Source organism: Mobula hypostoma, chromosome 16 (genome assembly GCF_963921235.1).
Source record: "Mobula hypostoma chromosome 16, sMobHyp1.1, whole genome shotgun sequence".
Taxonomy (NCBI): Eukaryota; Metazoa; Chordata; class Chondrichthyes; order Myliobatiformes; family Myliobatidae; genus Mobula; species Mobula hypostoma.
The window spans coordinates 22,587,098-22,599,430 of NC_086112.1; the positions used below are offsets into that span (position 1 = coordinate 22,587,098).

The window sequence follows — 12,333 nt, forward strand, 5'->3', positions numbered from 1 at the left end:
AACAGGCCATCCTTAGTCTAATACTGCTGTTTTTCATCCTATTCTGACCCATTTAATGTTTTTGAAACCTATAAGATTGTGTTAGGTAGACAGATATACTTTATTGATCCCGAGGGAAATTGTGTTAAGAAGATGTGAGGAAAAAAAGGGATGTATGCTTACACTGCCTACTTCCTATTATCAGAATATATTGCAGAATGTGTGCAAATTTTATAAAATGGATTAGGGATAAGAGCATTGTTATCTTCTACTTTTTCAGCTCTACAGCTGTTCACACCTTGGCAGTGGCTGTGCCACCAATGACAAATGCTGTTATCTTCAAGTGGGCAAGCTGATGCAGTCAAGGCTGTCCCCAGTTAGCTGCTATTGCCTTTGATTATCATGTTCTATCCTGCAAGGGATATTACTTTTGCAGGGCATTGCTTCAGTAATCCTAATCTGTTAGAAGATGAATTGCTGCACTGCTGTGACACAAGTAAACCTGTTTAGTGTCCTGTGCCATAATGATAACTGTCTGAACTTTCATGAAAGTTTCCATTTTCCAGTGGAAACTGAGACATTGGCCATCAATACTGGATCACGCTTAAGATACTCATGGGATTCTAAAAGACAGGATCTATGTGCATTTGGAAAGACGGACTGATTAGGCAGAGTCAGTAGGACTTTGTGCATGGGAATTGTGTCACATGAATTTGTTAGAGTTTTTTATTCTGAAGAGTTGACCAAAACTAGTGATGATGACAGGGTGGTAGATGTTGGCCATGTGGACTTTGGCAAGGCTTTTGACAAGGTTCTGCATAGAAGGCTAATCTGGAAGGTTAGATTCATTTGATCCAGATAGTCTAGCCAATTTGAAGGAATCAGAGTGATGGTGCAGTGTTTTCAAATTGAAAGCCTGTTACCCATGGTGTGCCACAAAAAACAGTCCCTTGTTATCTGTCATATTTATTAACAATTTAAATGAAAATTTAGATGGCATGATTAGTAAGTTGTACCACAGACAAAAAGGTGGAAGAATTCAGCAGGTCAGGCAGCTTCTGTTGAGAGGAACAAAGACCCAGTGTTTGGGGCTGAGACCCTTCATCATGTGTTTATGATTAGTAAGTTTGTGGATTAACACCAAAATAATGGTGCTGTAAGATTGTAACAATGGTAGGGGAAAGATTTTCTCACAGAGTGTGAGTATGTGGAACAAGCTGCCAGAGGAAGTAGTAGGGGCGGGTACAATTACAATGTTTAATCGACATTTGGATAGCTACATGGATAGGAAAGATTTAGAGGGATATGGTTCAAATGCAGGCAAATGCGACTGGCCCAGAGAGTCCCTAGGTTGGCGTAGATGAGGTGAGCTGAAGGGTGTGTTTCCTTGCTATATAACTCTAAAACTGTAATCTGGCATGGTCTTGATCCATAGGGTATAAGATTTTGGATGTTAGACCAGTGCTCCTGATTGATTGTGATAGTCAATACACAAAAGAAATACGAAACATTGAGCAATATTGAAGACTTGTGCACCTGGTGGGATGTGAAATATGAAGATGTGCTCATGATCCTTTGACTATTCATTAAAATCAGTAAACTTGTTGTGATACTGTATCCATACTTTTGGAGCTTAACCAAAATGCCCTTCACAATCAAACAAAAAAAAGTCACATGCTGGAAATCTGACAGAGAAACAGAAAATATTGATAACACTCAGCAGGTCAGATGGCATCCTGAGAAACAGAGTTAATATTTAAGACTAAAGACCATTTGTCAGAAGTAGGAAAGAGAGAAAGCAGTTAGTTACAAAGAGTTTGTCCAGAAGGCTTTGTAGTCTTTTTGGCTAGACTACATCTAATATTATTACCTCTGCCAAAACCACATATGTAAATGGAAAAACTTGGACTCCTTTTTTTCTCATACAGTACCATTCTTCCCTGTTCTCTGGAGCTGGCAGTGTAATTAATTGTGGTGTTGCTGTTGATGCCAACAGCATAGAATTATCACAATGCTAAACTTTGGCAAACAGCACTGGTTGTACTATTCATTGATCACAGAGCCTAAAAGAGAACTAATAATATGATTAACTAGCAATGCTTAATGTAGTCTACACTTCTTAAAAACAGCCTGCAATCTTTCAAGGAGGTGTCTGGAGTTGCTCTTAGTAGGTAGATTACCTTATGCTGCTAGTAAGTGTTTTACAAGTGATGGAAATCTGAAACAAAGTTGAAAATACTAGGAAAGAGGCACAATGACATCAGCGCCGGACTCTGGAACGGAGGTTCCCGGGTTCGAACCCAGCCGGGTCAGCTCCCGAGTACGCTTTCCATCCGTGCCGGGTTAAATGTCGAGATCGCAACTCGACCTCGTAAAAATAAAGGGAAAAATACTGCGAAATGTCTGTGTAAGGAGTGGCGCGCCACACAGTCTCTCTCTCTCTCGCTCCACGCCTTGTAAAGGCATGAAAAAGACATCGCCCCGCCAACATCGCACACACACGGACGCATGCACAGGCACAGACGCACACGTACGCAAAAAAAAAAAGAAAATACTAGGAAAGAAATAGAGGTAAAGTACTGGTTGTCGTTTCTGTTTTAAATTTATTTGTTTACGACATGTGACTATCATTAGCAAACTAAGATTTGTTGTTTACTGCTGCCTAGAAGGCCTCATTGTTTGTGCTTGTTAAAAGTCACTCACATGGTAGGTCCTGAAATCACATTAAGGGCCAGACCAAGTAAAGATGGTTGATTCTGATGGACATTACTGAAACAGGTTATACTTCAGTAATTTCAAGTTCATTTATTCTCTCTGCTTGTTAAGTACCTTAACTATTACATTAGTGTAATTTATATTTAAGAGATATTGAAAGTGTATTGATAAAATGAAGCAAAATTTTAGGCTTCTTATTGATATATTTTCCTTTTACTCAACCAACAGGTTTCCTTTTTGGCAAAGATATCAGCTCTAGGATTGGGAATCTACCAGTTAGTGAAAACTGAAGATATCAAAACCAAACTAGCAGATTATACCATATACACAAATAGGAGAGATATAATAACCTTTGATCCCTTCAAGATCAGTGTGTTGGAAAGCTCTGCTGGTGATATCACTATTGAAAATGCAAACTTGAAAGCTTGGTTTTCAGGGACGAAAGGATTCTTGGAGGTAAAGGTTCTTAAACATGTTTCTTTTGTTTCGTATATAATTTATTAAATGACAGCCAAATGAATTGGTTACCCAATAATGATTTAATGTTACTTCATTGACTTATGTCAAATCAGATTTGCAAACAGAAGTCAAACAAGATAAACAATATATTGTAGATGCTGGGCAACTGAAATTTTAAAAATAAGTATGCTAGTGATACCCAGTAAGGCTGGTAGCATTCATGGAGCGAGAAACATAATTAACATTTCCGATCAAGGTGACCATTTGTCAGAGTGCTTACTGCCTGACCTACAGAACGTGCCTAGCAATTTTTATTTCCACCACTTTGATGAAGCTAGGTTTTTTTCTAGTGGTGATATACCAGTATGGTTTTTGGCATCGTTGTGTAGTGATGGAATCTATATAGCAGCCAACTTACGGAGAGCAAAATTTCACAAACCACATTGTAATAACTACCAGATTTATATACTATTAAAACAAGAACATTATGTGCTGGAAATAAATGGCAGGTTAGGCAGGATTTGTGCTGAATTAAACAGACTTAATATTTCAGTCAGCAATCTTCTTCTTTCATATTTATGGAATCTGCAGTATTCAGAATTTCATATATTGTAGGAAGGCTGATTGACAGGTAAATATTAGCTGGGATCCCATGGATAATTCTGTTCTTAATAAAGTATAGTATATGGAAGTTAGCATTCATTCAGTAGCACACTGATTCGACAGCCTAGACTTCTGTACTGAATGCATTAAATTGGCTCTTGAACCTACTAACCACTAACAGACCTAGAAGCAGAGGTTATGCCGGAAGAACTATGGCTGACAAACACGTGGAGGCATTGCAAGCCAGTCTTTGCTGTATCTCAGGACTTGCCGTGTTTTACTAATGTACTGTGTATGTGGTCTAGCCCCATAAAAACAGGACAGCTTAGCTAACGTTTTTTCACTTGTATACTTACAGTCACAAATTTACTGATTTGACCAAAAGATATGTTGAAATCCAGTTTAAAAACTGTATAATGGATTATACTGAAATGCTATTCTCAGAGCAAGTTCATATTGTGGTACTCAAGTCATTTAACAGAGTAAAGAATTCTTTATACTTTGATTGGTATCTAAATTAATATCTGCTCTAAAACCTCATTTAGGCATGGTTTGATAGATGCCAGGCTATACTGATGCTGCAGATCTGCCATACAATAACCATCTCTAATCACCTCTTTTAGCTACTTAATGGCATTTCCTTTGCTAAAATTGGCACTTGCAGCATCCTGAAAAATGTCATTTATCAAAACTTCCCTTGTCCAGCTACATAAATACTGTGTCTACAAGAGTACTTTAGACGCAAGGTATTATACAGCAAGTGCTTAACTCCTGCGTAATCTCCTACACCCAAAACCTTTCTACTAGATAAAAGGCTCACTGGAATTTTTATGGAATGCTCTTCATTTATCTAAATCATTGCAGCTCCATATACACTCAAATTGTTTGATACTATCCAGGATAAATCAACTCACTTCACTGGTGTTCTTGTAGCACTCACCCCAGTGATGGTGTGACTGCAATTAATGAGAGTAAACTGCAAATAATCTCTTAAGATTTATTTATTGATGCCACCAATGTTTCTGCTACCTTAAGGAAAGCAAACCTTTATTAATACCACTGTCCGGATGCCTCCTTTGCACACTTGTTTAATCTCCTGACTTGGCAACCTACAAGGAAAAGAACTTGGAGCTGTCCAGTTCTAAATACCTAGTGGGTATCTTCCTTTGCTTAATTACAACAGATCAACAAGTTGTCATACTTCCACCTTCTAAAATGCAATTACAAATGAACATTCACCCTGTAATTTTTTTAAATTGGTAAGACATTATCCCACGTACTATTAAGATGCTGATTTTCAGCAGCTACTGATTCATTTGTGAATATTTCCCTTGTAACTCCAAAGCTTGAGTGTTTTAAATAGTTATATGTACTTGAACAGGAAGAAATTTGCGAATGCTGGAATTTCAAGCAACACACATAAAAGTTGCTGGTGAACGCAGCAGGCCAGGCAGCGTCTCTAGGAAGAGGTACAGTCGACATTTCGGGCTGAGACCCTTTGTCAGGACTAACTGAAGGAAGAGCTAGTAAGAGATTTGAAAGTAAGAGATTTCAATCTCTTACTAACTCTTCTTTCAGTTAGTCCTGACAAAGGGTCTCGACCCGAAATGTCGGCTGTACCTCTTCCTATAGATGCTGCCTGGCCTGCTGCATTCACCAGCAACTTCTATGTGTGTTGGTTGATATGTACTTGAAACTCCTTTTGGAATAAAGAAAAAACAATCATATTTTAGAAATATTTATACAGATAATATATCCAAATTCCATTTTTCATATTAGAAAGTAATCACCAAGGAAGAAAAGAGAGAGCATCATATAAGTATCCAGTTCGGGTGGTATGGCACCACAAATAATCGAGATAAAAGTGGAGCCTATCTCTTCTTGCCGAATGGAGAAGCTCAGGTAAAACAAAAATACTTTATTGAATGTGAATACTTTTTTCAATGTGGATCTTTGAATACCTGAAATGTAGTTGTTTTGAGAAATCATCATGTCAGATATACAGTATAGGGCTTATGTAAATGGATGATGTTGGAGAGGTATCGCTTTTACATGCAGAAAGTGTCAAGGAAAGTACAAAAGGGAAAAGTCTTTAAAAGGAGGATAGGTTTTCCAACTAGTATGTCCCAACAAGAAGGAACAAACAGTGGCCATAGACATGACAATCAATCAATCAATCAATAATCAATCATCATGACACGATGATGAGAGAAGAACCTGGGAGTCAGCACAGATTCAATACATCAAACTGTCTCTTTTAAGCACAAGCACATACTTTATAATATTATCAAATACAATGGATTCTGGTTAATTGGGACACATCAGGACCAGTACATTTTGGCCCAATAAGCGGCTACCGTAATTAGCCAATAGTTAATAGTTGGAAATAGAAGTAGTTAAAAAGGAATTAAGAAAAAGGGAAACTACCTGTAATGAGCTCTTCAGGCCTGTTTGGGGAGCTGGAGAGTCATTGTTTAGAGTCCCTTGTGTTTTTCTGGAGTGACTCGCTCTTTGTAACACAGTCTCCTGGTGCCTTCTATTTAAACTTGTGAAGTTTATTTTGAAAAGCTTGGGGATTCCATGTTACTTGTATAACTTAAGCTGACGTCCAAATAACACTAGAAACATTGAAAACCTAGAGCACAATACAGGCCCTTCGGCCCACAAAGTTGTGTCGAACATGTCCCTACCTTAGAAATTACTAGGCTTACCTATAGCCCTCTATTTTTCTAAGCTCCATGTACATATCCAAAAGTCTCTTAAAAAACCCTATCGTATCTGCCTCCACCACCATTGCCGGCAGCCCATTCCACGCACTCACCACTCTCTGAGTAAAAAACTTAACCCAGATATCTCCTCTGTACCTACTCCCCAGCACCTTAAACCTGTGTCCTCTTGTGGCAACCATTTCAGCCCTGAGAAAAAGCCACTGACTATCCACAGGATCATTGCCTCTCATCACGGGTTGCTGGTTTTGAGAATGTTACATTTCACTGCGTCATTCAGCTGAGCCAATGATGATCTGTTAGAATTCTTATGAATAAATTCTGGCCGCCTTCTCTACACTGGAGTCTGTCTTTCCTCCATGCTTGGGTTCCAACATTGCCTATACACATCCTGACACTGTGTAAAATTTATGTACTTAAGTGATATACAGAACAAATTAGAACACTATCAAAACTACTAAAGTACTATAAAACTGTGTATTAGTTCCTAATAGATATCAACAGAGGAACTCATGCCGTATTCTTATGATTGGCTGTAAGTGAACATAATCAATGTGGACTCCTAGTGCAGATAATGGATTGCCTTCAAACAATGCTTTCGATAATTGCATTCTCCAAATTTTCATTTTCATAGTAACAGTCAAGACAATTGTAAACATCTTCAAATTCTTCGTAGTTCCTAACTTGTTGAAATAGTAAAATCATCTCACATCTGCTCCAGTTCCTCAGCCGAGCCATTTCTGGCATCTCCAAGCCTGAATGCTTGAAACCGCAGTGAGCAAAACAGTTCTGAGTTGTCTTACTGCTTATTACTCACCAACTATCAGTAACAAATCACTCCTCTTTTTTGAACAGAAACATATGCAAGTGACATTATTTAAAAACTGTTCTAGCAAGTGTAGTGTCTAATGGCCACATGGTGTACACACGACTGATGTTAGTTAGAAACTGTTTGACACCAGTTTCCTGTCGCAATTAAGTGACATAATGTCCCAAATAAACTAAGGGAATCCAGGCTATTTTCTGAATTAGTTTTCGTTCTTTAAAAGTTGTCCCAAATAAGCAGCTGCCCCAATTATCCGATGGTCTAATTAACTGAAATCCGCTGTATAGTAATCAATTGATTTCTTCCTCTGCCATGCATTAGTGAGAGTAAGATTGGGGTGATTTAACAGATGAATGCATAGCTGAGGAATTGGTGCAGTGGGCAGGGTTTCAAATTTCTGGATCTTTGGGATTTCTTCTCGTGAATGTATGACCTGCACAAAAAAGACAGGTTACACTTGAACCTGAGGGCGACCAATATCCTTGCAGGCAGGTTTGCTAGAGCTATTGGGGAAGGTTTAAACTAATTTGGCAGGGTGATGGGAGCCTGCGTGATAGGGCTGAGCATGGGGCAATTGGTATACAAGCTGATGCAGAGTGTGATGAGATTGTGAGGAAGGACAGGCAGATGATAGGCAAACTGGCAGTCAGTGGGATGAATTGATGTGTAACATGGGAGAAAAATCAAAGGAGTGATGAATACAGGACTGAAGGTGTTATATTTGAATACACGTAGTATACGGGATAAGGTAGATGATCTTGTAGTGCAGCGAGAGATAGGCAGGTATGGTGTTGTGGGCATCTCTGAGTTGTGGCTGAAAGAAGATCATAGTTGGGAGCTTAATATCCAAGGATACACATGCTGTTGAAAAGACAGGCAAGTAGGCAGAGGGTTTGAGGTGGCTCTCTTCGTAAACAATGAAAATAAATCCTTAGAAAGAGGTGACATAGGGTCGGAAGATGTAGAATCCTTGTGGGTAGAGTTAAGAAAATGCACGAGTATAAAGACCCTGATGGGAGTTATATACAGGCCTCTAAATAGTAGCCAGGATGTGGGATACAGATTATAACAGGAGATGTAAAAAGGGCAATGTCATGAAGAATTTCAATATGCAAGCAGATTGGGAAAATCAGGTTGGTGCTAGATCCCAAGAGGGGGAGTTTCTTGAATGCCTATGTTATGGCTTTTTAGGGCAGCTTGTAGTTGAGACCGCTAGAAGAAAGGCAATTCTGGTTTGGGTGATGTACAATGAACCAGATTTGATTAAGGTAAGGAAGGTGTTTAAGGTAAGGAAACCCTTAGGAGGCAATGATCATAATATGATGGAATTCACCTTGCAGTTTGGAAGGGAAAAGCTAAAGTCAGATGTATCAGTATTCCAGTGGAGTAAAGAGAATTACAGAGGCATGAGAGAGGAGTTAGCCAAAGTTGATTGAAAAGGGACACTATCAGGGCATACAGCTGGTGCTTCTGGAGAAAATTCATATGGCACAGGTTAGATACATTCCAAAGATGAACAAGTATTCTAAAGGGAGGATGAGGCAACCGTGGCTGACAGGGGAAGTCAAACACAGCATAAAAGCAAAACAGAGGGCATATATTATAGCAAAAATTAGTGGGAAGCTATTAAAAACCAGAATCAAATTTAATATCACCAGCATACTGTATGTCATGAAATTTGTTGTTTTGCAGCAGCAGTACATTGCAATACATAGTAATAAAAACCATAAATGACAATAATTTATATAAACAGTAAATTAAATAAGTAGTGCAAAAAGAAAGGGAAAGGGGAAAAATACTGAGGAAGTGTTCATGGGTTCATTGTCCATTCAGAAATCTGATGGTGGAGGGGAAGAAGCTGTTCCTGAAACATTGAGTATGTGTCTTCAGGCTCCTGTACCATTTCCTCAATAGTAGCAATGAGAAGAGGGCATGCCCTCGATGATGGGGGCACTTAATGATGGATGTTGCCTTTGTGAGGCATCACCTATTGAAGGCTTCCTGGATGCTGAGGAGGCTGCTGCCCATGATGGAGCTGGCTGAGTTTACAACTTTCTGCAGCCTTTTCTGATCCTGCACAGTGGCCCTCCATACCTGTCAGTGATGCAACCAGTTAGAATGCTCTCCACAGTACATCTGTAAAAATTTGCAAGTACCTTTGGCAATATTTTAAAAAGCCATAAGAGGGGAAAAGATGAAATGTGAAGGTAAGATAGACAATAATATAAAAGAGGATACCAAAAGTTTTTTCATATACTGTATATAAAGAGAGTGGATATCGAACTGCTGGAAAATGACGCTGGAGGTAGTAATGGGGGACAAAGGAATGGCAGATAAACTTAATAGGTACTTTGCATCAGTCTTTACTGTGGAAATGCCTAGCAGTATGCCAGAAATTCAAGAGTGTCAGTGGAGGAGTGAATGTAGTTGCAATTACAAAGAAGGTGCTTGGGAAGCTGAAAGGTCTGAAGGTAGATGAGTCACTTGGACCAGATGGACTGTATCCCAGGGTTCTGAAAAAAGGTATCTAAAGAGATTGTGGAGGCATTAGTTATGATCCTTCAAGTATCACTAGATTCTGCAATGGTTCTGGAGGACTGGAAAATTGTAAATGTCACCCCATTCCTTAAGAAGGGAGGGAGGCAGAAGAAAATAAAGTATAGGCCAGCTAGTGGATTTCAGTGTTTGGGAAGATGTTGAAGTCCATTATTAAGGATGAGGTTTTGGGGTACTTGGAGGCACATGATAAAATAGGCCAAAGACAGCTTGGTTTGGTAAGGGGAAATCTAGTCTGACAAATCGGTTGTAATTCTTAGAGGAAATAACAAACAGGACAAACAAAGGAGGGTCAGTGGATGTTGTTTACTTGGATTTTCAGAAGGCCTTTGACAAGACACCACTCATGAGGCTGCTGAACAAGATGAGAGCCCAAGGTATCACAGAAAAGATAATGAATACTAGATTGGCTGACTGGCAGGAAGCAAAGAGTGGAAATACAGGGGGCCTTTTTTGGTTGCCTACAGGTGACTAGTGGTATTCTGCAGGGGTTGTTGTTGGGATCTCTTATTTTCATGTTATATTGTATGTCAGTGATTTGAATGATGGAACTGATGGTGTTATGACCAAGTTTGTGGACAATAAGAAGATAGATGGGGGAGCAGGTAGTGCTGAAGAAACGGAGAGTCTGCAGAAGGACTGAGATAGATTGGGCAAAGAAGTGGCAGATGGAATATTGTGTTAGGAAATATATGGTCATACACTTTGGTAGAAGAAATAAAGGCATAGATTATTTTGTAAACGGGGAGGGAATTCAAAAATCAGAGGTGTAAAGGGACTTAGGAGCATGCAGGTTCCCTAATGGTTAACTTGTAGGGCAAATGCAATGTTACCTTAATTTTGAAAGGACTAGAATATAAGAGCAAGGATGTAATGCGGAGACTTTATAAAGCATTGGTCAGGCTGCATTTGGAGTATTGTGAGCAATTTTGGGGGCCCCTTATAGAACATAGAACATAGAATAGTACAGCACATTACATGTGCTATACTATTCTATGTTTTCTTATATGTTATATAAGAAAAGATATGCAGGCATTGGAGAGGCTCCAGAGGAGCCTCACGAATGATTCTGGGAATGAAAGTGTTAACATATGAGGAACATTTGATGGGTTTTGGCCTGTACTTGCTGGAGTTTTGAAGAATTGCTGGGGGGGGGGTGGAATCTCACTGAAACTTACTGAATATTGAATGGCTTAGATAGAGTGTTTGTGTGGAGGATGTTTCCTATTGTGGATGAGTTTAGGACCATAAGGCACAGCTTCAGAATAGAGGACATTGATTTAGAACAGAAATGAGGAAGAATTTCTTTAGCCAGAAGGTGGTGAATCTGTGGAATTCATTGCCACTGATGGCTGTAGAGGCCAAGTCATTGAGTATATTTAAGATGGAGATTGATAGGTTCTTGATTAGTCAGGGCACCAAATGTTATGAGGGAAAGGCAGCAGAATGCGATTGAGATGGATAATAAATCAGCTATGATGGAATAGTAGAGCAGACTTGATGGGCCGAATAGACTAATTTTGCTCATATGTCTTATGGTCTTAAGGGATGATATAACTGGTAAAAGAAAATATGATGCTAGATTTGTTAATTACTGATTCCTGACACGTGACAACACACTTGTAGGCACTTTAGCTGGCAAAATATATTCTTTCTTTTTAAGAGGTGAGCTCTGAAGGCAATGCTTCAGGCCATTCAGCAAAAAAAAATTCTTTTTAAGAAGCTACTGCTCATATCTTCCCCTCAGCAGGAAAATACTTTGTCCCCCACATCAGGAATCCAAACACAGATACTCCATGAATACTCTCAACAGCGCATTGTATCTTCTAGTATCAGCTTTGTCTGGAAATTCACATTGCAGGCTTGGCGATTTTTATAAATCCATGTCTTGTATTCAGAGTTAATATTTACTGGTAATAACCCATGTACGATTTGTGCAATATTAGTTCATAAAGGTTTTGAATTATTTCTCTGAGGTAACTTAACTCACTTTGCTACTTTGAACATACACCTTTTGTATTGGTTTATATGTCTCTGATCATTTAAAAGAAGCTCAAAGATCCATGACATCAGTGACCTTTTAAATGTTCAGAAGGGCTGCCTGGGGTCAAAAGATCTGCCTGTTCAGGATTTGATCGCTGTTTTTTTTTGGTTGAATGAGCCTCCCAGGCAAAAAAAACCTTCCATACACACACTTAAGAAAAGTCTAAATGTTGTATGCATTTATAATAAATAGTTTAAAAGTTGTAACTTGAATTCCAGAGTCTTAATCACTTATTTTATTTGCAAGCTCTAATTTCATTCATGTTTTGGATGTCAAGTTAGAAGAAAGATAATAGCTGTTGGAAAATATTATCAGTATTAATTCCTCCTGTCTTTGAATAATTATTCCAAGTATTTTTCATGCTATTATATAATTATTATTTTACAGTCCTCCATTAAGTTCCAGTGTAGAACAAATATGTTTGG

General features: G+C 38.8%; 1 protein-coding gene across 1 annotated transcript in view; it reads left to right on the forward strand.

Moving 5' to 3' along the window:
• The window catches only part of man2a1 (mannosidase, alpha, class 2A, member 1), a 119,787-nt gene that overhangs the window by 79,473 nt on the left and 27,981 nt on the right, over positions 1-12,333 (forward strand). Inside the window, exons 14-15 of the mRNA XM_063068639.1 lie at positions 2,923-3,150; positions 5,536-5,658. Coding sequence (XP_062924709.1) covers positions 2,923-3,150; positions 5,536-5,658 — 351 coding nt within the window. The remainder of the gene's footprint in view (positions 1-2,922; positions 3,151-5,535; positions 5,659-12,333) is intronic.